At 40.6% G+C, this 24,907-nt stretch overlaps 1 protein-coding gene across 10 annotated transcripts in view; it reads right to left on the bottom strand.

The window, feature by feature from the left end:
* The window catches only part of tanc1b (tetratricopeptide repeat, ankyrin repeat and coiled-coil containing 1b), a 161,375-nt gene that overhangs the window by 66,520 nt on the left and 69,948 nt on the right, over window positions 1–24,907 (bottom strand). For 8 of the 10 annotated variants that reach the window (XM_017469834.3, XM_017469837.3, XM_017469839.3 and 5 more), the window contains 3 exons: window positions 10,533–10,654; window positions 7,558–7,744; window positions 1,755–2,063 (listed from right to left, as the gene is read on the bottom strand). In XM_017469834.3, coding sequence (XP_017325323.1) covers window positions 1,755–2,063; window positions 7,558–7,744; window positions 10,533–10,654 — 618 coding nt within the window. The remainder of the gene's footprint in view (window positions 1–1,754; window positions 2,064–7,557; window positions 7,745–10,532; window positions 10,655–24,907) is intronic. The other 2 variants (XM_017469836.3, XM_047155964.2) reach the window with 2 other exon arrangements.

Genomic DNA, 24,907 nt, shown 5'->3' with positions numbered 1-24,907 from the left:
TTTTTTTTTGTTCCTCATGAGAAATAAAGCATGTATACCAATTTTCAGACATTTTGGACATATGGGGCGGAGGGAAAATCACACAGACTTTAATTGTGGCCTGCAGCGCCATCAGCCCACAGACAGCCATAGATGCCATGTGGGCCATTTGGAATTAATTGTGGCCTGTCATATCAATGTGTCAATGTTCAAAACATTTTACCTTTCAGGTCTTGAGTTATTAGGCACTTTATGGAGATAAGGAGAATAATAAGAAGAAGAATACAAGCAATAGGTTACCTCCTGACGGAGGAATCTTAAAAAGCACCACAATCCACCATACTTTCTTACACATAAACTCACAAAAGCTCCTAAAACTATTCTTCCAGATCTCTCTTCTTCTTCTTCTTCTATCTCACTCTGAACTCTTTCAAGCCTCAAGTCTCAATTAAGATCAGTGTTGCTCCCTCACAGGTCACAACACATCCACAACATTATTAGGACTGCAACAACTAATGAATAATTAAAATAATTGACAACGAATGTCATTATGGATTAGTTGGGTCTGTGACGTCACTGTGGATAACCCCCCCCATCAGTGACGTCACTTCACAATGGTGAAAAACGCATTTCTATGAATAAAACACATCTGAGAGACGGTGGAGGTCACACAGTGAGCTGCTGCGGGAAAAGTGCACGATCCTGCTCGTCCAAAAGATTCGAATGTTTTAAATTAAACGCTTCAAACAAACCTGTAAGTGTATTAACGTGACTTGTCACGTCAGAAGCCTTTATGTCCTTATCTGTAAACATTAGAAATTCATGCCAGTATTTCCATTTTACATAAAGGTTCGTCCTGACAGCAAGTCTCCATTAAACTTCACTGAATGAGCGCGAGTCCACGCATACACGTCAATCAAACAGCGTGCAATAGAAAGGAAGTGCAATAACTCTCACCAAAATATTCATTTTGATCAAATATGTTGTTTGGTGCTATATTTAGCGATATTTAGAAACAAAAGTAATTGTGTGTCATACATTTACAGAATAAAGGAACATGTTACTGTGTTCAGATGAGTGAATGTGTGTTACTGCAGAACATTCAACCTCTTACCAGTTAACACTCAGTTTGTGCTTTTGTTTTTCTTTTTTTTTTTTTTACTCTCTCTTTTTTCACATAGTGATTTAACTTCTGCTTGAAAGCTTGTGGAAAATCAGTTGTTTTTTTGTTTTCAAAATCTAAAGTTAATATTTTTCTAAAAACCTTTGCACAATGTATAACGTAGTTCACACAGATACATTTAATACCTTTTTCATAGCCTTCAGTTTGCACAATGTTTGAAGGACAACGTTGGGCAGAATGTGAAATAACTTTTTTTTTTTTTTAAAAATACAGAAAAGAAAAACTGGCCTTTTAATCCAACTAATCGAAGAAATGATGGACAGATTAATCGATTATCAAAATAATCGTTATTTGCAGCCCTAAACATTATAAAGGAGACATCGTTATTAATCACGAGTTTTTGACCTCCCCATAAAACAATTAGCTCTGTATCTGGTGTGACCCAATTTCACAATTCCTCACAAAAAGCTTCATAGGAGTCAAATCACAGAATCGACAGACTCAGAAAGTAAATAACTAAATGTACTGAGCAACACACAACACACACAAGCAGCACCCCTCCACATATCATTCATATGGTATTGCACAGAGACAAGCAGTATTAATCGCTAACACATGAAGAGAAAATAAAAATGAAAGGTTCACGCTGTACCTGCCACTGAGTTGGGTCTGGGCATCATAAGGCTGGAGGAGTTGTGTGTTGGATAGTGGACTGGTCCATCAGCATTATACCCTGACGCCACAGATCCTGCTGTTGCTGCATTTCTGATGGCCCCAGAGGCCTCTGTGTAGGAAGTGGGCACTTCTTCCTCTGCCACAGGAGAGCAGGTCTCTGTGCGCATGGTGGGCGGTGCCAGCACATGATGCCCGGTAATCCTCACACTGCCTTCCTTACTCCACTCCAGACTGGACCCGTCATTCTCAGAAGAGCTGGTGATCGTAGCTGCAAAATAAAGAGTGCCTACAGCAAGTGGTCCTGTCTGCAATTCGGTGAAGAAACCGTTCCAAAAAGCTTGCTATTTCTGCTTGTATTTGGAAAGAAAACGAATAAATGGAATTGAAAATGGAAGAAAAAGTTCCTAAATAACAGAATAAACTCCTTCCTTCTTATCATCTGAAGACATCTTACTGGAATAACTCTATGCTCCTGCAGTAATAATACAATGTGGTTAGCACAATCCACTTTGCCAAAGGTGTGTAAATCAACCCTGCAAAATCTTTGGGGGCACAAACCTATTACAATCTTTGAAAACAAAAGGGGTGCGGTGCCTCTGTGTGTCACAATTCCATAAGCCAATTCTTCATACAAGCCTATACAAGATGCTGAACTGAAATGGGTTTCACTGAAAACTAGGGCTGTGACGGTGGCCATGACAACCACGCCACTAAGGTGGTGGAGAGTGACTTGCGGTAGTATCACATCATACACCACGTTAATTACCATTACCACGTTAATGTTTCTGTTCAGTTGGCATATGACAAGTACAAAGAAAAATGTTTTGTATACAAGTGCTATAATGATAATAATAATAATCATCATCATCATCATCATCATCATCATCATCATCAGTTGCAATATTAATTTCTGTTTATAGCCTACCATATAGCAGGAGATTTTATATTAATTCACAAATTACATAATCAAACGCCTTATATGGTGTTGTCTGTTAGTGTGGCGTGGGGTTGTTTGAGCGTGTCAAAATCCAGTCAGGCAAATTCTGCGATTTCACTTCGGATTCTGCCGCTGTGAGGGATCTTGTTGGGAATCCAAATGTTACATTTTGGATTTGTGCCTAATGAGAGAGGTGAACCAATAAATTTGGATGAAGTCACATGTTGGTTTTGTGGGGGGGGAAAGTGTTAAATGGGCAAACAGTACAAATCTCAGGGGCCATCTCCAGGCATGTCGGCTAGCTGCGTTTTTTTATTTTATTTAATATTTAGATTTTTAACATATTACTTAGGTTATAGTCCTACTGCTATTTTTTGTTTTATAGGCTTGTGGTATACTACACTTGTAAAAGAAATAAAGTATTCATCAGAGAAATGTGCCAAAGTCATATCTCTCTGCAGTTCTCAGATCTGGTTTCCCATTGAAGCTAAGCAGGGTTGAGCCTGGCCGGTACCTGGATGGGAGACCTCCTGGGGAAAAGGTTGCTGCTGGAAGTGGCATCTAGCAGGGGGCGCTCACCCCCTGCTAGCGTGTGGGGCCTGGGGCCTAATGCCCCAGTATAGTGACACGGACACTATACTGTTAAAAACAGCACTGTCTTTTGGATGAGACGTTAAACTGAGGTCCAGACTCTGTGGTCATTAAAAATTCCAGGACACTTATCGTAAAAGAGTAGGGGTATAAATTCCCCCATTGGCCCTTCTTTATCATGGCCCCTACTAATCCCCATCTCTGAATCGGCTACATCACTCTCTCCTCTCCACTAATAGCTGGTGTGTGGTGGGCGATCTGGCGCACTATGGCTGCCGTCACATCATCCAGGTGGATGCTACACACTGGTTTAGGTCTAGAGAAGCGCTATATAAACGTAACTGTAGCTAACGCTTGACTGTTTTTCATTCCATCTCTTTATTATCCACCAATTCTCCTTCTCTCCTTGAGTGCAATCACAATACCGTATCCCACAGCGCCCTCAGGCTGTTTCTCATTGCAACAACGCAACACAACAAGTCTGTTGAGTTGTTTCACTGACAGAAGTGCTAAAATAAAAGCACACGTTTTGTTACGAGACGGCGAAATGATTTTTTTTAGATTTAGGTTTTCATTTATTTTAAGGCTATAAGATTATATATATTATTATTATATAGTGATGTAAATTTCACTTTAAACGTGTGAATCCACAACGCTAGGATTTATACATCATACACCACAATGAGGTGAAATGACAACGTGACATTCAAGATGACACAACCTAACGAACACACTCAAATTAAAACCCAGTAGAGTTGTGCATGCAATTATTTTAAACGACCATTTATTCACCGTTTATCAAAACAGCACAAACCTGCACTAGAAGCCTTCATGAAAAAGAGCGGACATAATAATAAAATCATGTTATCCTCTCCCGTTGTCTCTAACAAGGCTGGAAAACACTGACCTTCCCAAAAAAAAACCAAAAGAAAAGAAGAAAGAAAAAAAAAAAAGGCAGTGATACTCTTCAACTACAGGGAGCAATCATTTCCTGTCTTACACTCTATCTCCATCTTTCTTTCTCTCCATCAGCCTTTCTGGATTGTAAAAGGATATTGAGAATTTCCTACTTCAAACACACACTGAGTCACCTATTACGGAAATCACAAAAAATCGTGCCTTTGAATAAAACTCGAAACGGCTTGAAAGAGGAAAGAAAATCTGTACAATAAATCTTTTAAAATGTCACATGCATGTTCAATAATTAGTATTTAAAAGATGACATCAATTCATAAATTCACATTACATGAATTCACATCTGTGGCATCTTTCGTTCGTGCAAGTATTCCACAGACAATCATGTTGAAGTGTGTCTCCGTGCTCAACGCAAATACGGTCTATTGTAAAGACCCGCTCTAATAAATAATAAATGGATGTGTGCAGTCCTTGAGAAAATTCTTACTGCTATGCAGCCTCATCCACTCTGAGGGGAAACTTTAATCTTGCGTTTCAGAGAGCAGGAGATGCTGGAGTTCAGCTTTTCATTACAGATCCCAAGGGGAAAAAATCCTGCATCACCTAGCAAAAAAAAATATTCCAACCACCATCTTCTCTCTCTTGGTACAACAGAAACAGCATTAAGTCATTATCAACCTTTTATCTCTTTCTCCCTTGCATTATGTCTCTCACGCTATGCAGACTTAATTAATGGTATATTGTTCTCATTGCACAACTGTAACATTATTGTCATTATTACTAAAGCCATAAGTGGTTAACTAGAATAGCGCAACTTAGTCTTTGTGGTTATTAGTAGAACCATTTTTTTTTATAACTTGGCAGATGTGAGAAACAGGGGAAAAAAAGAAAGAAATAAAAAAAGAAAGATTTGACCATACTCTTTATACTCTATACACATTTAAAATACCTTATACCAAATCTGATATTACTTCTGGATTAAATTTTCCAGTCCTCCAAGCAAAGACATTAGCCACACGAAAGCATCACAGATATTTTTGCATATATCTGACAGCAGCCCTCACATTTCAGCGCTCGAAAGTTTGTGAACCCTTTAGAAGTTTCTATATTTCTGCATAAATATGACCTAAACCATCATCAGATTTTCACACAACTCCAAAAAGTAGACAAAGAGAACCCAATTAAACAAATGAGACAAAAATATTATACCTGGTCATTTATTTGTTAAGGAAAACCATCCAATATTACATATCTGTGAGCGGCAAAAGTATGTGAACCTCTAGGATTAGCAGTTTAATTTGAAGGTGAAATTAGAGTCAGGTGATTCCAATCAATGGGATGATGATCAGGTGTGAGTGAGCGCTCTGTTTTATTTAAAGAACAGATCTATCAGAGTCTGATCTTCACAACACGTTTGTGGAAGTGTATCACGGCACAGATCAAGGAGATTTCAGAAAAAGAGTTTAGGATGGTTATCAGACTGGAAAAATTACAAAACCATCTCTAAAGAGTTTGGAGTCCACCAATCCACAGTCAGACAGACTGTGTACAAATGGAGGAAATTTGAGACCATTGTTACCCTCCCCAGGAGTGGCTGACCAACAAAGATCACTCCAAGAGCAAGATGTGGAATAGCCATGAGGTCACAAAGGAGCCAGGGTAACTTCTAAGCAATTAAAGGCCTCTCTCACATTGGCAAATGTTAATGTTCATGAGTCCACCATCAGGAGAACACTGAAGAACACTGGTGTGCGTGGTAAGGTTGCAAGGAGAAAGCCACTGCTCTCCAAAAAGAACATTGCTGCCTCTCTGCAGTTTGCTAAAGATCACATGGACAAGCCAGAAGGCTACTGGAACAATATTTTGTGGACGTACGAGACCAACACAGAATTTTTGGTTTAAATGAGAAGCGTTATGTTTGGAGAAAAGAAAACACTGCAGTAGAGTACAACAACCTTATCCCATCTGTGAAATATGATGGTGGTAGTATCATGGTTTGGGCCTGTTTTGCTGCATCTGGGCCTGGACGGCTTGCCATCATCGATGGACCAATGAATTCTGTATTATACCAGCGAATTCTAAAGGAAAATGTCAGGACATCTGTCCATAATCTGAATCATAAGAGAACGTGCGTCATGCAGCAAGACTATGACCCTAAACACACAAGTCGTTCTTCCAAAAAACGGTTATAGAAGAATAAAGTTAATGTTTCAATGCCCAAGTCAACGTCCGGACCTTAATCCAATAGAAATGTTGTGGAAGGAGGGCGCACGGTGGCTTAGTGGTTAGCATGTTCGCCTCACACCTCCAGGATCCGGGGTTCAATTCCCGCCAGGGCCCTGTGTCTGCATGTTCTCCCCGTGCTGCGGGGGTTTCCTCCGGGTACTCCGGTTTCCTCCCCCAGTCCAAGACATGCATGGTAGGCTGATTGGCATGTCCAATGAATGAATGGGTGTGTGATTGTGCCGTGCGATGGACTGGCACCCTGTCCAGGGTGTACCCCGCCTTGTGCCCGATGCTTCCTGGGATAGGCTCCAGGTTCCCCGTGACCCTGAAAAGGATTAAGCGGTTGAAGATAGATGGATGGATGTTGTGGAAGGGCCTGAAGCAAGCAGTTCATGTGAGGAAACCCACAAACATCGCATAGTTGAAGCTGTTCTGTACTGAGGAATGGGTTAAATGCCTCCAAGCCGATGTGCAGGACTGATCAACAGTTACCGGAAACGTTTAGTTGCAGTTACTGCTACACAAGAGGGTCACACCAGATACTGAAAGCAAAGGTTCACATACACTTGTAATGTAATACTGGATCATTTTCCTCAATAAGTAAATTACCAGATATAATATTTTTATCTTGTTTGTTTAATTGGGTTCTCTTTGTCTACTTTTAGGATTTGTGTGAAAATCTGATGATGGTTTAGGTCATATTTATGCAGAAATATAGAACATTCTAAAGGGTTCACAAACTTTCAAGCACCGTCACAATGATGATCAATATCAATCGTCGATGCACCATTCAGAAAACGATTTTCACCCACAGTAGCACAGATGATCTCAATCACCAGCTCTCAACGACAATACACGGCTAAAAGATTGATCCAATACCCCTGTGTAATACAATAACTAAGCCAAAGAACAATAATAGCTCGTATACAGGCTGTCAATGTCAGAGTACTAACAGAATTTGTGAATGTAGCTGTGAACAGCTACAGGCAGAAGAACGTGTGTGTGTGTGTGTGTGTGTGTGTGTGTGTGTCTGTAACATCATTCTTGAATGAAGCCGAGCGCTGATAATGGTGCTGCAGTGGTTGAAAGAATAAGTGTGTGTGAGTGTTACCTATAATGCCGCTGTCCTTGCTCTCTAGCGTGGAGCTGGGGCTGGTGATTGTGCCGCTGGGGCTGCGCTGGCTGGCACTGGGACGAGTAGAGCTGTTGTTCAGCGTGGAGCACGGGCTGTCTGTACACGCAGATGCTGTACTACTGGTCAGAGTGGAGCAAGGACTCACCCCCTGATTCACTGAGCACTACAAACGCAAACACACACACACAGGCTTTTAAGCTTTGATGTTCTATGTATACACACACACACACACTATTAAATCCCATCATGTAAACACTAGTATCTTTTTCAGCTTTCTGATAACACAGAGAGAGGAGCAACGGAGAGAGAAATGACTTTACGACTACGCAGGAACAGTCTACAAAATCAAGCTTAGAGATAAATATCAAAGCCTTGAACCAATAAACTGCATGCCGATCAACAGATTCCCTTTTGAGGCGAGTGCTGAGAGTTCATTTCGAGTTCAGCTTTTTTCACACTCCAAACAGATTCAGCCGCATCCACTGTTTCAGCAAATAAATCAGCTTCTCATTAGTCACACAGAGACACGTGTTTGGAGTAAGATCACTCGCCACATTATTCATCTGTACCAAAACAAACCAAGGACAAAACTGCTCCAAGTTAAAAACCACCACAAAGCTCTGAAACAAAGTGCTCGACTCTGAAACTGTCAAATGCTCCGGGGTGGGGGGGGTGGGGGGCGACGACAAGGGAGACTGCAATAAAATAGTGTATGCATTAAGCCCCACTTCCTTTCATTGTTCAACAGTTAGAGGAATGGAAATACAGAAAAAAGCACCTTTTCAATAATAAGCAATAAAATAAATACACTATCAGTAATGGTTAAAGTAACTACATTTACATTTATGTCATTTGGCAGACGCCCTTACACAGAGCGACTTACAATTATCTCATTTATACTGTACATCTGAGCAGTTGAGGGTTAAGGGCCTCGCTCAAGGGCTCAACATCGGCAGCTTGGCGATGCTGGGGTTTGAACTCATGACTTTCCGATCAGTAGCAAACTTTGATCAAAGTCTATATCCCAGATTCGCATGTTTTTATCAGCTCTCCCGTTTCCAAAATTCCCTTTAAGGAAATAAGATTAATAACATTTCAAAAATAGTTTCCAAAAGTCTTCCAGCCATTTAAGATGTAATGAGTCCAAACAGAATCCACAAGCAATAGATTTAAAGGCTTCACTGCTTCTTCATCACAGTTAGAGACTAATTATCTCCCAGTCGGATACAAGCACGAGCCTTTAAACCTGCACTCTATTTCCCTTACACACACTCAGGTTCATCAGAAGACAGATCACTGAAGAAATGCTGAACACAAATCAATAACATGCACTTATGGACAAGTCCTCTATTGCACTTTAAACACAATGTAAACACGAGCTAGGTTAGCATAAATGGTTAGCTTTATGTTAAGACAAGAGCCATTCCAGGGATAATGAGTCCATAATCCAGCTCCACTGCTCAACTCCTCTCGTTTACTCAAACAAGTCCACCTCTACGCGAGTATTCTTTCCCTCCTGTCTTCCTCCAGCTATCCGTGTTGTTTCAGCTCATTTATAAGATGCCTGTATACTCACTCTCTCTCTCGCTCGCTTTTCCTTGATACATATACATATGACCAGGCTTGGGGTGTAAAGGAATACATGCAACAGCGTTACGTAATCAGGGCACAGAAACCAGGTAACTGTAATCTGTTACAGTTACGTCAAAAAACAAAGTAATCAGATTACAGGTACATTTTGTAAAAATGGGAATACTATCAGGATCACATTTTTTTTCATTCAAAACCAAAGAAATGAATCTTTTGACATAATGGAATACAGACAGCTGCACGATTATCGTTCTGGTTCTCTCTTGCCAGTCGTGTCTCACATGAGCATTCTCCTGGTGCATGCGCAAATACATTCTGATTTGGTAGAAATGAACACGTATTGTTCTATGAAATGCTTTTGTTAATGTGACTCTATGTCCTCTTTTTCCCCCCGGACACGTTCTCTTTTTTTTTGTCCTTAGGAAAGCGTCCGGCCGGGATTTCGAAATTTGACAAAACGCCCGGGATTCGGCTTTAGTTTCATTATGATGAGTTCACGGTCTAACACTGCGCATATTCGTATTGCTTTAACCCCTCTCTCTAATACCCGAATTCTCGCACACCGATTGGTCGATTTATAAAAGTCTTGCAGCAACTATTGGGAAAAATTCCCGCCTCTCGACCATTAGCCTACTCTCGGTGAGCGCGCCAACGTGAAGCGTAGTGTACGGCGTCAAACAGTTGCTCGACAATATCAGCAAATGACAGCTGTCCTGAGTCGAAACAATGCCCATGGCCATATAAGGTCATTCTTAATTCCATGTTATCACATTGCTTCATATTACACGGTCATTCGAATGCATCAATGATGACAGAACGCTCGGGGCATCTGATATTTTATTCCATATGGGGAAAAATGTAAAACATGGGCAGAGTGAAAACAATTTTATTTACATACACTTATGTGATGCTAATAGAGTGTTTATTTTATTTTATTAAAAGAAATTCAAACATTGAATGTTTGTAAGCTCTAAAATAAGCTCTAAATAAAAATATTTTAGATCATATTACTTTTCTCTGGACTCTATTTACATATGTGACTTGGAAGTAATCAAAAAAATAAATCAGATTACATTACTTTCACATTGTGATACTTGGATTACGTTACTGATTACATTTTTTCTGAAGTAATTTGTAACTCTAACGGAATACATTTTTAAAAAGTAACCCTCCAAACCCTGCATAGACATACATATACACACACATACATACATACATATATATATATATACATATATACACACACACACACATTCTTATTCGGTCTCATTTGCCTCTCTTGTCTTTCGTACCTCATTCCCCCAATCTCTCTTTCTTTTACTCTATTCTCCAGCATCAGTTAAAGTAGGAAAATGAAATACCTTCTTTTCATTCTTCTCGTCCATAGGTATGCGTGTAGAGCCCGGGATGCCTTCACCCAGCAAGAAGCCCAAGCGTGTCATCAACTCCTGAGTGGCGGGGGAGGAGCCAGGAACGGTTGGCTCTGAAACACAGACAGAGAAAGATAAGGGAGAGAGAAAGAGGGGCACAGAGGGACAGACAGTACACGAAGGGCAGAGAGACAGACAAAGACGGACAGAAGAGACGAGAGAGAGAGAGAGAGAGAGAGAGAGAAATAGAGATTAGTTTCCCACGCATATGTACGCACGTGCACGTCTATCTTATTATCCTTGTGAGGACCTTGCATTCACATAACTATTAATGCAGCTAGTTAATGCGACCTACACCTAAACTCATACCTACACCTACGTTAACCATAAGAAATCATTTTGGCTCTTTTAGGGTTTTTTTTTTTTTGGTTTTTATAATAACATTGTTTTGGGGTTTTTTTTCCCCCATAGTAACAGTTTTTTATCACAAATGCTTGGTCCCCACCAAGATATAAAAGCATGTCCACACACGCCACACACACCTCATTGAGGATGCACAAGGCAGTGTTGAGGTCTCCAGTGTGAGTTGCACTGTTTGCCTGTTTGCAGTCTAAGCTCTTCAAGACAGGAAGAGAATATTAATGTGTGAAGATGGCCCTCAGCACCGTTCATGTGTCACCACACACAACAAGCCAAAGTATGACTGTTATGCACCATCGATCTACATCTGAGCTTGTTAAGGATTACCCAAACATGTGTGACTACTAATGTGTGCATGACTGAAATGAGCTGTTTATACTGTAGGAGTCCATATTTAGATCAAACATCAACAGCTGAGAAGCAGGCATATGAGAGAATCTTCAGTGAGATCTTATGGATAATAAGATAATAAAACATGCGTCATGATATTTAGCTTTTCTGTCAAAAGAGTAGAGCCTAATATATATATACACATTCATATACATACATACATACATACATACATACATACATACATACATACATACATACATACATACATACATACATACATACATACATACATACATACATACATACATACATACATACATACATACATACATACATACATACATACATACATACATACATACATACATACATACATACATACATACATACATACATACATACATACATACATACATACATACATACATACATACATACATACATACATACATACATACATACATACATACATACATACATACATACATACATACATACATACATACATACATACATACATACATACATACATACATACATACATACATACATACATACATACATACATACATACATACATACATACATACATACATACATACATACATACATACATACATACATACATACATACATACATACATACATACATACATACATACATACATACATACATACATACATACATACATACATACATACATACATACATACATACATACATACATACATACATACATACATACATACATACATACATACATACATACATACATACATACATACATACATACATACATACATACATACATACATACATACATACATACATACATACATACATACATACATACATACATACATACATACATACATACATACATACATACATACATACATACATACATACATACATACATACATACATACATACATACATACATACATACATACATACATACATACATACATACATACATACATACATACATACATACATACATACATACATACATACATACATACATACATACATACATACATACATACATACATACATACATACATACATACATACATACATACATACATACATACATACATACATACATACATACATACATACATACATACATACATACATACATACATACATACATACATACATACATACATACATACATACATACATACATACATACATACATACATACATACATACATACATATATATATCTCCAAAAATATAAACACACATACACGCACACCCCCATGGAAATTGTTGGCTTTTTTGACATACTTGGACAAGCAAACATTTGTTCATCTTTGAAACAGTGTCTATTAATAAAGTTGATACACTATCAAGTGACACATGAAAATGACATTTTGTAGTAATTTTCGCAATTTGAATGAACAATTTGAAAAAAACAGATCAGTCACATGGGAAAAGTAAGTACACCCCTAACTTTATCACACCTTCAAATCCATAAAATTAGAATCAGGTGTTCAAGATTGGGTGCCAGTGATCAGAACCTGCTTAAGGAGTGCAGGTGGAACCCGTCTTGTACCCCTCTTAAACCCCTAGTTTTGGACGCCTAGAAGTCTGGCAAAGTATTTAAAAAGATCGCCAGATTATTCGAAATACATCATTCCACTGTGAGGAAATGCAGATTTCAAACGACTGCCGATTTGTCCAGGATTGGCCGTCCCAGCAAATTCAGCCCAAGAGCAGACCGCCTGATGCAAAAGTAAGTCTCCAAGAACCCCAAAATTTCATCACAGGATCTGCTGGTAAGTCTTGCAGCTGTTGGTGTCAGAGGCGCTGCTAAGAATTTTGGGCCCCATGAAGAGACTGTAGCTGCATCTTATAGATGGAGCTCAAGAGGGGACAGAGTATGTGGAAATCTGGCCTCTATATATTGGGCTCAGGTGCAGCATTTCATTTTCAAATTAAGCTGCGAGATCCTTGTGGTATTTTCTTGTTACTGCCCTGTATGTTGTCTTTATCTGCTCCTCAGTCATATCAGTCAGCTTCAGAATGGGTGAAAATGTTTCACATATGGTTGCTGTGATCTGGAACCTTGCACTCAAGTCACTGATAATGCTATCCATTGCAACAAAAAATATGGTGTGTCTGAATGCATTTTCTATACTCTCGAGTTGCATCTTCTTGTGTCAGCTCATCAGGCATGTGTTTCATTTTCCGCTTTCATCTCTCTTCACTCTGAAATTGAGCAGGGATCTCCATTGCTCGTGCTACTAGGGGGCCTCGGCGAGCAGGGAGTCTCATTCATTACGCATAGCCTGTATTTCTTCTTGTAGTGTCTTGATGTTTGCAGCCCTGATATCCAGAGAAATATCTCCTGCCTGAAGAATCAGGTTTCAGGTCTCAACGTACTGCAGGACTTTTACCCACACGGTGAGAAGGACGACTGCATCAAATGTCTTGAAATAATTCTTCAAATGATTTGCCGCGGATTCGGCTTCACTTGTCATATCGCATGTGGCTAAGATACATTCTAGTGCCGCAATGATTGAGGGTAAGTGAGTTGCCACAACTCGAACAGCAGCGATGTGGGCACCCCATCGACTGTCAGAGAGATGATGGGCAGAGCATCCTGTTTTTCCCTACAAGATCGCCCATGACTCTGGACTAGCACTGAAGAGATCGTAGAGATGATCAACGTTGGCAAAAAACGTTGAGACCTCATGACACATGTACACCCACCAGAATGAGGGTATGCGAAGCACAAGGGGAATATGTAGCAAGTGGATTGGCTTTTAAAATCTGAGCTTGCACTCCTTTCACCTTTCCGCACGGTACGCCACTGTCATGACCATGACAATGGTATGCCACGGTCTTGCAATGCTGCTCGAGTCATTTCTGAAATGTCCCTGCCTGTCTTTTTGTGAAAGTCGGGGCTCGTTTATAAACAAATGCTTTCAATATGTATTCCCCAGTATTCATGTTCAGTTAATCCCTGCACAATATTATATACCCACTAGAATGAGAAGAATATTTTGTGAACCGTGTCAAGTGTGAACAAGTGTAAATAGGCAACGTAAAATGAAAAAATGCATTTTTTATATTATATAAATAGTGCATACAACAACCCCCCCCGCCTTTATTTAATCAACCGTGCGTTAATCCTGTCTAATCAGTCGTAGTCTCTGCGATTCGGATGTCCATGCTTTCATACACGCAGAAAGCAGTTCTGCCACCTGCCTGTTCTACCATATTAAAACTAAATCGGCGCTGAAAAGTCGACGGACGAGTGGTTCTATAATTTGTTAACTGATGTCGCCCTAGGCGAGCAGAGGGGCGGGGGGCGAGCTTCCTTTCTAGAACTGCTTATGACATTGTACCTATGATGCTGATTCATTTATGATGCTGATTACTGATTAATTCATGTTATACAATGCAAATATGCACCAAGTTAGATTCCTGGCAAACTACTGCTGATATCGGCTTAAACCATTCTTAAACCGTCAGCTGTGCTTTCCCTCAGCTTGCTTTCTTTCTCATTCCATTTCTTTGTATGCCGATTTCCCTTTCTTGAGGAAAGGCATGAATATCATAGTAGCGGTCACTCAGCTCGATTACCTGCATTTACAGACGAATCCTAGTGCAGGGGTTGACTAAATCAATGTGCCTTTTGTAAGGGAGAGCCTCCAGTTTTCCATTTTTTGGGGGATACAAAGTTCAGTCACTCAACATATTTATTCAATTTAAATTTAGTTATGACAGCAATTACTTAGAAATATATATATATGAATTTTTTTAAAGGACCCAACTGTTTCAAAGATGAGCAAATGTTTGCTTGTCCAAATATGTCAAAAAACAATTTCCATGGGGTGTACTTATTTTTATGGGAAACAAATAAAATGGTTTTTTTTTAAAAATCAGTACATACAGTACAAATCCATTCAGTGCAACACACACACACACACACACACACACACACACCTGGATAGCAAATGAGAGTAATTCTCAAGCAAATGTGTTGATCCTTTATCTCACTGCACTCCGACACTACTTGAACCTTTATGGAGGAGTGATGAAAGTATCCAGTCATCATCCTCTAGCACAGACACAAACACAAACCCACCCCCATCACACCCCCTCTCCAGCTCACATATTAATACCACTGACAGACCATCAAATGACCTTATACCCCCTTCTGGAATCTAAAGCGGCTATAAACGTCAACTTAATACACAATCACACCAACGCCTGGTTAGCGAGAAGCACAAATAAAACGCAGCACCTGCATACAAAATCCCAAAAGACCAAGAGACCAGTCATTACATATGCAGATTTGTATTATATCCCACGTTTTGATCTCTTCACTGAGGAATACAGAGGGAATGTGTTCGTCAGGGACGTGCGGGCTGCTGCTAGCCGTCAGTTCTGAAAAGCGTGCAGTCGGTGTGATACACCACAAGAGGAGTCTGATTGTGTGTAAAAGAGCTGGGAGGAGTAAATGAACAATCTCATTACTCTCATCACTGCTGTTCAGAAATGATGCACATAAACATCCGTGGAAAAGAGACCTACTCGTCCATATCCAGCCTGCAATCTCACAACCTTAATTAAACTGCCTTAATCACCATAATCAGCATGCATTTTAAGCATGTCATAGTTTAACTTCTGCCCCTTACTGTAGAATAAAGCAATGCTACACTATAGTCACACTGCATTAAAATTTCTCATTGCCATGCAGTACAGATTTCCTCCTATCTCTTGCTCGCTCTCGCTCACTCTGAATTGTAGATTCCTTCCCACCTGTTCAATACAAGACAACCACCTGTTACTACGGCAACAAGCGGTTAACAAATGTTTTTTTGACTACCCGTAGAGAAAAGCTAAGCGGGGACAACGGTCTGAATAAATAATTAAAATGCAGAGTTGTAGGAAAATTTATTTTCCTATAAGCTGAGCGCTATTTCACGTAGTGAATGTAGTGAATATTTTACGAAGTGAATGTTTAGCGTTAGTGTAATTCGTGTCATAGTCATAGTCATAGCCATAGTCAGTTCGTGCTGGATATCCACTTCCAGTTACTCGTCTTAGTTCGTGTCTTGTTTTGTATAACGACCTAGATTCCTGCCTTGCTCAGTGTATGTCTGTTTGCCAATCGCCTGACCTCTTGCCTGTTTATGAATTACGTCTTGGATCACGTTTTGGATTTGTCTGCCTGTCAGTCTCTTTAAATAAACAACACTGTTATCCTGCACTTGCATCCGCTGTATCTCTGCTTCGTCACGATGTGTGACAGTGACACAATGCTACCTGCTGCTCAAAAACACCTCAGATGTATAAAAATTCGTACGGCATGTCCGAGACACAATCTCCCCCCTATGCAAGCTGAGTGTTTGTCTCAAGCCAGCTCCTCTACCATAAATGGATCTCAACATATCCATTTTTTGTTTATTTGTGATCTCCCATGCATAAGGACACAATATTGTGTTTCCATTTGTAGAAACAACAGAAACCATAAAAAGAACTATGTCTCATACACTACTTTCAGATAAAATGACTCCGAACCGCATTACTCGGAGCCAATTGTGTACCACAGATCAATTGTACATGGATGGTGTGTTCTGCTTTCCATGAACAAACGTGCATTTATTCTTTACTGCAGCGTGAGTGCGGTGGATTGAGGTGAATACGTTTGCGAGGCGAGCAATTAGTAGCAAGCAGCCTTTTGATGTTGACCTGTTCACACTGATGGTAAGGTAGCAAGAACTGTTTATTCTTTGCTTTTTACTAAATAATCTTGCACTCGGTGCATTTAAAGGTGCAGTGACTGCATGATTAGATTTTAGATTATACGAATCCAATTTATTCGTGGTCATTTCTCTCGATGTCTCCAATGCTGGCTCCAATTCAGAACATATGGCTTTGCAGCCAATCAGCATCACGAGCCAAAATATCTTGATCATGGTCATTAAAACATACTCCCTGCTTAGCCTGGTATTGGCAATGACCTATGAAAGTGCCAGTGTAGTGACCGTGAGATTAACCAACACTCCTGATCAGCTGAAGCACACTCATGACTTTACTGAAAATGGCTTTGCAAGTAATAGCCTAGAAATTAGACTTGGGCTTTAATGAACCCTGATTAGTAGTGATGCGCCGTAAATACAATTCTGGGCCAAAACCGAAAATTAAGGACGTACTCAGCCGAAAACGGAAAACGAATTTAAAAAAAGAAACACTTTAAAATAGTTTTTTGTATAATTGTATTATTAGACTTTTCGTATTAGACTTTTTAACATTAGACGATTCGTTTCATGAACTGAATGAATCTGAAGTGAAAAACTACAAACCGATAAAATGATCACACTTTTATTGAACTGAACACACCAAAACAAAAACAATATGAAATATATTATTCTTCATTCAGTTCTGTAACAATCAAATTTAACAGATTTTTTTTATCCAATTATCCAAATGATGTAAATATCTAGAAATCTATTAGGATATGCAAAACAGCAGTCAAGTAATGAACTAGGGCTCTATTCTGTTTATGTAAACGCATTTCCACATTAATGAAACATTATTGTGCAAAACAACAGCGATAGAACGAAAACCAAACTCAAACTGTAAACAACAGCTGTAGCCCAAGTCAGGGCTACACAAATTTGAATTTAATTGGTATACACATAGCAAATTGGCCTGATTCTATTTAAGCAAAGTGGCAGGTTTCTCTTCAAGAACAAAAGTTGCTCAGCTTTCTGGAAGAAGAGATGGTTCCTCTTCTCATGGAGAACATGAGGTGCTGCACTGAATAGTCTCTCACTCCCTGTGCTGGTGCTTGGGGCAGATAAATACCTGCGTGCAATCCGCGAAAGCAACGGAAAGCGTAGCTGCGCATGTTGTGGCACTGCTGTGGATCGGGCACTTTCCTGTAGAATCTCAAACATGTCAGAAAGTGAGGGCGTTTGCGCCTCATCACTCGTACGCACCCGTTTCTCTGGGACACTTTGCTCTGTGCTACGCGTCGATCCTTCAGCAGACGCACTCGTCACCTCCAGCTCCGCCTGCATCATTTCCCGTGCACGCTGCTTTTTCTCCGTGTCAAAGTCATGTTCTTTAAATCTCGCAACAATTTACATTTCCAACGATGTTGCAATGTAACGATAACCGTCGGCTAGATCGAGAGTGAAATCTGTACGCCGAGCACTGAGGGGCGGGGCGGCATGTATTTTCAGCTCATATTTTGGGCTTTTTCCTCTTATGCCCCAAAACCGAGAATGCCATTTTCAACCGAAAATCTCCGGTGGGCGAAATTTTGGTGCATTGAGTATGAGGCAGTACACCCCTTTCCAGGTCCTGCTAAACTAATTTTATATTCCAATTTGCACTTCATGCATCAACATTTCCAGTCTTAATGCTCAGGGCTGGAAATGTTTGAATCGATGTGGATTTAAAAAAAAAAACAAAAAAAAAACCAAGATATCCTGACACGTCCAAGCACGTCTGCTGACTCCAAATGAAAAACTGGTTGTGGAGTTGCTGAGAAGCAAGCGAAAACAAATCTCATTAAGTATTCTGCAAGGGATTGAGCTGTCTGGCCCTGCAAGGTGAGTTGAAATGGATTAATTAGTTTTAAATATTTTGCTGACCCCTGGGCTATTTCATTTCCCTGCTGTCATTATACACTCACTAGGTTAGAGTCGCTTTGCCTAACCTGGATTATTATCCAACAGGTATGATGATGTCTAGGTGTGGTGTTTGCGTTTAAATACAAACTGTGTAGGCATGATCAACATAAAGACTGTCATATATGATAAAGCAGGTTAGGTCGGCCAAATATGAAAAGCAAGATGCTTTTATAAAATAGAACAACTAAACACATCAGTCCAAGCTAGTTTTTAAGCTAGCAATGTAAGGCTGTTTCAGTGGGAGGCTGTCAAACAATATGGAAATGACTCCTGAGAAGATCGGCTTGCTCAACGCTGAGAGTCTACTGCTACTTAGAGTTAAACGACTGAACAAATGGGGGACGAATGTGGGCGAGTTTTATGTCCAACAAGTCAAAACATGGTGTGGTTCCTCAGCACAACACCTGCATTCAGATGTGGACCGAAACATCTGGTCTAACAGCATGTTACGGGTATGCGTCCACAAACATTTTTGGCCATGTAGTGTATATCAATCCAATTTACCCGCTGAATTTGGGAGACTACCTCAACAATGTGTTAAAAGAAAATGCATTTATTTTGCCTCTCACCCCTGTGAGACTTGCCTTAATCTCCAAAAAAAAATGTATTCGAAATGACAATCATTTTAGACAGCTTCTGACTTAGAGGTCACAGTGTGTTTCTGTCATCATGTACATATTTTAAAGACCAGGTACAAACATTTCTCCAGAGATAACGACAGGAGTGACATGGAAGCGGACTGGCCTGTGAGGGAACAACGAGCACACATACGTACAGATACTTTTCTCTCTATAAAAACGATTATCGTAAAGCTTGCAGGCTTAACTGCTTGGTGTAGACAGTTATAATGTTTAGAACGAACATTCTGAACCCTACATTAAAGCTCTTGGTTGTTGTTAAAGCTGCATGCAGTCAGCTACTTGCTTTCACTTACAGCTGTAGTATTTATTAGCAGCATAACAAATACAATCAAAACTATGGTAGATGGTTTGCAATTATAGAACACTTTTTTAACCTTAGCGGTTCTACAAAGCACTTTACACTGGTTCTCATTCACCCATTCACACACACACACACACACACACACCAGTGGTAGCAGAGCTGCCATGCAAGGCGCTAGCTTGCCATCGAGAGCAACTTGGGGTTCGGTTTCTTGCCCGAGGACACTTTAGCATGTGAAGTCACGTGGGCCGGGACTTGAACCGCTAGCGATTAGTGGACAGCCCGCCCTACCACCTGAGCCACATGCTGGGGTATGCGAAGAAAAGAATTTCACAGTGCATATGTATATGTGATCAATAAAGACTCATTATTATTAACTAGCTAATCAAAGCCAATCAGCATTCAGTGGGGATGTGACGGTGAGGAAGTTTTCCCACCGGTTAATGGACGTGTGACAACACCGGGTAATACCGGTATCACCGTTGGGGGCGCTTTTAAATCCCCTATGAATGCCCGTGCGGCTGTGCGCAGTTCACTCTCGCTTTCTAATAATAATAATAATTATTATTATTATTATTATTATTAATTGTTATTCTTAATGAAAAACACAGCAACAAAACAGTACAGGCAAGTGATGTAACCGGTGTGCGGCCGAACACCGTGTAACACCGGGAACACCGACTAGCGCAGCAAGCCTAGCATTCAGTTACTCAGCACCCTAACTGCAACGTTGTATGAAGGAGCAGGTGGAATTGTAGGTGATAAATCAGCTCTACACCCTCCCTGAAAATTTGACACTACATAACACAGTTTGTTAATATGAAGGACCACTCACCACAACTAGTCTGTGAAACCACATGCATGATTTCGGCACGCTACAAACAGAGATCGTGAGATATATTTATTTGGCATTGCTGATTTTTGGCCCGTGTGGGTAATAATTGTGAAATCAACATGATGTCCTTTTCTGAAGTTGCTCTAAAGGTTTACATTAAATAATGAGCACCTTTGTATGAATCTCTGGCTGGATGTTCAGGATGCTCAGCTTTACACACACTACTTGCACACAAAATGGCTGATGCATTCCAGGCTTGACACAGTCTCCAGGGCATACATAAAACCTGACAGTTTTACATTTGATATGACCGTTAAACTGTAAAATCCCTGGTTTGACTCAGACATTATCTGAAGCCAAACATAAACGAGAGCTCATACACAAACACGACACACTTCAACAGTCCATCCAGGATTTTGCGACTGCAGAAATTAACGCAAAATCAAACAAGCTGAAAATTCAGAGGAGCTTGCTTTTTTTTTTATTAAATTACTGCAGATTTTCCACAGATTTGTTCCAAGACACTTCATGTGACATCATCACAACGTGCATCCAGCAAAAGCGCTCTTTGATTCATGTGCATCGAACATGAGTACAGCTGAAAATGTCTCATTTACCAACAAACACCACTGGGAAGGACCGTTCAAAACAAGCTCATCCAATTGCAATCTCGTCAATTCAAGTAGTGTTCCATTAAAAAAAAAAAAAAAAGCACAAAAACTCAGCAAGTCTCATTGCAAAATTTGACAAAAGCGACAGCAAAATTAAGCATTTTTGCCAACAACAATCACAAAAAAAAAAAAACCTGCGAAATCCTGTACAGACTGCTTCGCCATAACACGTTCTTTTAAAGAGATACAGTTGTCATAATACTTCTCTTAATCAGGATATAATCAAGGCCAAACTAGTCAAGGTGTGAAAATTCTCCAGCCACCCAGGGCATGATTAGAACAATCCATTAAAAGCAATGCTATCCTGCAGTCTCACTGACTTGGCAATGAGAAACTGACTGTCTAATTCAGGCAAATTAACCTTAATGAACCACTGCAACTCCCTCTCATACTGAGCTCCAGTACCAAAACAAGCACAGTAAAGTGAAAACCACGCCCACTGCTCACTCTGATTGGAGGATTTAAGTGGTGTTTTTTTTTCTCCCTTGAACAACACTGCTCAGTTTGAAATGCCCAGCTGTCACTTTTCAAACTACAGAAACAATATTCAGAGCTTCAAGAACAGGGGGGGGAGAAGAAAAAAAAACAACAACTTTACTTCTGATGAATATACGCAAACCTGTTCCATCCACCAGGGAAGAGATGTAAGCTTTATCTTCAAGCATCAAAACACTGATAGATCAGAGTAGCGTTGCTTTCGCACAGCCCCAGGGACCCCGGTTCGTTCGCTAGCTTGGGTAATGCTGCATTCGACTTACTTACTGTCATTACCGACCTCTGTGCAATCGAGCTACAAAGTGAGACAAAAAACCTTCCATGTTCATCTTTAGTTAAGAACAATCTAGTAAGATAACTGTGATGAGTGATGTGTATTTTCCTCCTCCTATTAGTCAGCGTTATAGATTTAACAAGTGTATAAATGGTCTGCACTTATATAGCGCTTTTTTAACCTTAATGGTTCCAAAGCGCTTTACACAGTGTCTCATTCACCCATTCACACACACACACACCCCAATTGTAGCAGAGCAAGGCACTAGCTTGCTATCGAGGGCAACTTGGGGTTCAGTGTCTTGCCCAACGACACTTCGGCATGTGGAGTCACGTGGGCCGGGAATCAAACCGCCAACCCTACGATTAGTGGACAACCCGCTCTACCACCTGATCCACAGCATCCCTGTATGTTCTTTGATCGAAAGCAAATAATTGTACATAAAACACAACTCATTTTAACGTAAGAAGTGCTGCTTTGTTCACTGCTGATGCTGCAAACTCTGACTTGAGGAGACCATGTAGATGGAGTTCCCAAGTAGAAATTCTTGGTGTTTCCTAGTCAGAAATTATGAGTTATGTAATCAGGCTCTGGATCCACCGCTACCCTGACCAGGATGAAGCACTTACTGAAGGGGGGGTGGGACGGGACGGGACTAAGAAAGTGTTTTTGCTCAGATAAATAGTGTTTTAATGCAATGATACAAGCACTAGGCTCGCTAAACCGTTAGAAATACATTAGATTTGATAGAAATGATTGTATTTTGTTTCAAGGAGATGCTGAACAACTGCTGTGTGTGCATCTACTACTGTAGATTGTTAAATAAACAGCTGCTATATCAACACAATGAGTGAGCAAAAAAATGATCATCTCATGCATGTATGAACTGTAGCCAACATCTGGCAGCTACTCATAGCAGCAGCCAGCTACATCCTCGGTAAAATCAAACCTAGTTCGACTTCTTGTAGCAAGCAGCAGGATAAAACAGTGGCGGCAGCCAGGTGGAAAATGGCTGGCAGCGCACAGAGCTCGAGTCGGTGTCTTTCTTATACTTAAAATGATCTCCTTCTGCTCACACATCCATTACTGTTACAATCTTCTGCATGGCCTCGGATGGGAAAATGAAGCCGTGAGAAGGAAAGCACGCAAAGATGGATGAGACAAAAACATCATTATCTACAGCCTTGCTGGTTTACAGGCTGTTAAAGTTCGTTCTCTTGCAGCGCAAAAGAAGCATGCGTGTAATGAAGTGGAGTGTATGAGTACACTGGCTCTGCAAGTCTCATCACGGTCCTATTTATGTGTCAGCGCGCACTTGCGTGTGAGAGAGTGCGCTGGCTGCCATTCATTACGAACTGGGTTTACTTTCTAAAACACACCAACTGCTTTAATGAACGCTTCAACGCTTGATGAATTTCATTTTTCCTGCTTGTGCTCGGAGGATGTGAAGCTTATAGCTGCTATAGTAAATGGAACGGGTGCTGTGCAGTGGAGGGGGGGGGGGGGAGGGGGAAATTTCAGCTCTAGATGTAAATCCCCACGTTTGGGATCCTTCTCATGAGCTGAGAAAAATATATACTAAAGCACAAACTCTATGATGGATTTTCTAGTCCGCTGGAGGGCAGAAACACACTAGCGCAGTCACAAAACATGCTGGCAGCAGCTGTAATTAGACAACAGAATAAAAGAGATTGCATTGAGAGGAGCGCGAGAGATCAGTGCTGTGGTTGGTCTAATTTGCTGCGCGTATGTCTCCTACATCACAAAGACATGCTACTTAGTGAAAACAGCTCTGTTAATCAGAGCTGTCTACTGCCTCGAAGCCTTCGATACACAGTCTGCTCCACTGAAGAGATTTATTTTTGTAGACTACAGGTTTTATCAGCATCTGCTATGCCATTGGCAATGCTCGAACTTGTGACTATTTTGGTCGCTTGTGCTCCCGAAATTTAATCTGTGCGACCTTAAAATATATTTGTCAGCATTTGTGCGAATGCAAATAATTGCTGTGGTGCGACCGTTTTCATTTCTCTACAAAACGTCCGCTAATTACTGCACAATTTGTGCCTGCCGTGAGCTGATACAGTGACTGGTCCACCATTCGCCACAGACACAGGCAGCCAATCAGAACTTATTTCTGGAAAAATAAGTTAGGTAATGATATTTGAGGCTACAGTCAAGCTAGTTGGGCCTGCCCACTGCTGACCAGAAGAAAAAGTATTTGCGCGAGCAGAGCATAGAGATTTTTCCTCACGCACGCGAGGGTTTGGTGACTTTACCGTTGATTGGTGATGGTACAGTCGATTGGAGAGGGTACAATCGATTGGAGAGGGTACAGTCGATTGGAGAGGGTACAGTCGATTGGTGACAGTAACGCCGATTGGTGATGGTACAGTCGATTGGAGAGGGTACAGTCGATTGGAGAGGGTACAGTCGATTGGAGAGGGTACAGTCGATTGGTGACAGTAACGCCGATTGGAGAGGGTACAGTCGATTGGAGACGACATAGTCGCTTGATGACGGCATAGTCGATTGATGATGGCATAGTCAATTGATGACGGTACAGTCGATTGGTGACGCTAACGAGGATTGGTGAAGGTACAATCGATTGATGACGGTAACGTCGATTGGAGACGGCACAGTCGATTGGTGAGGGCACAGTCGTTTGGTGAGGGTACAGTCGATTGGTGAGGGCACAGTCGATTGGTGAGGGTACAGTCGATTG

This window comes from Ictalurus punctatus, chromosome 6, assembly GCF_001660625.3.
Source record: "Ictalurus punctatus breed USDA103 chromosome 6, Coco_2.0, whole genome shotgun sequence".
NCBI lineage: Eukaryota > Metazoa > Chordata > Actinopteri > Siluriformes > Ictaluridae > Ictalurus > Ictalurus punctatus.
This window is presented reverse-complemented; position numbering and strand designations above follow the sequence as displayed.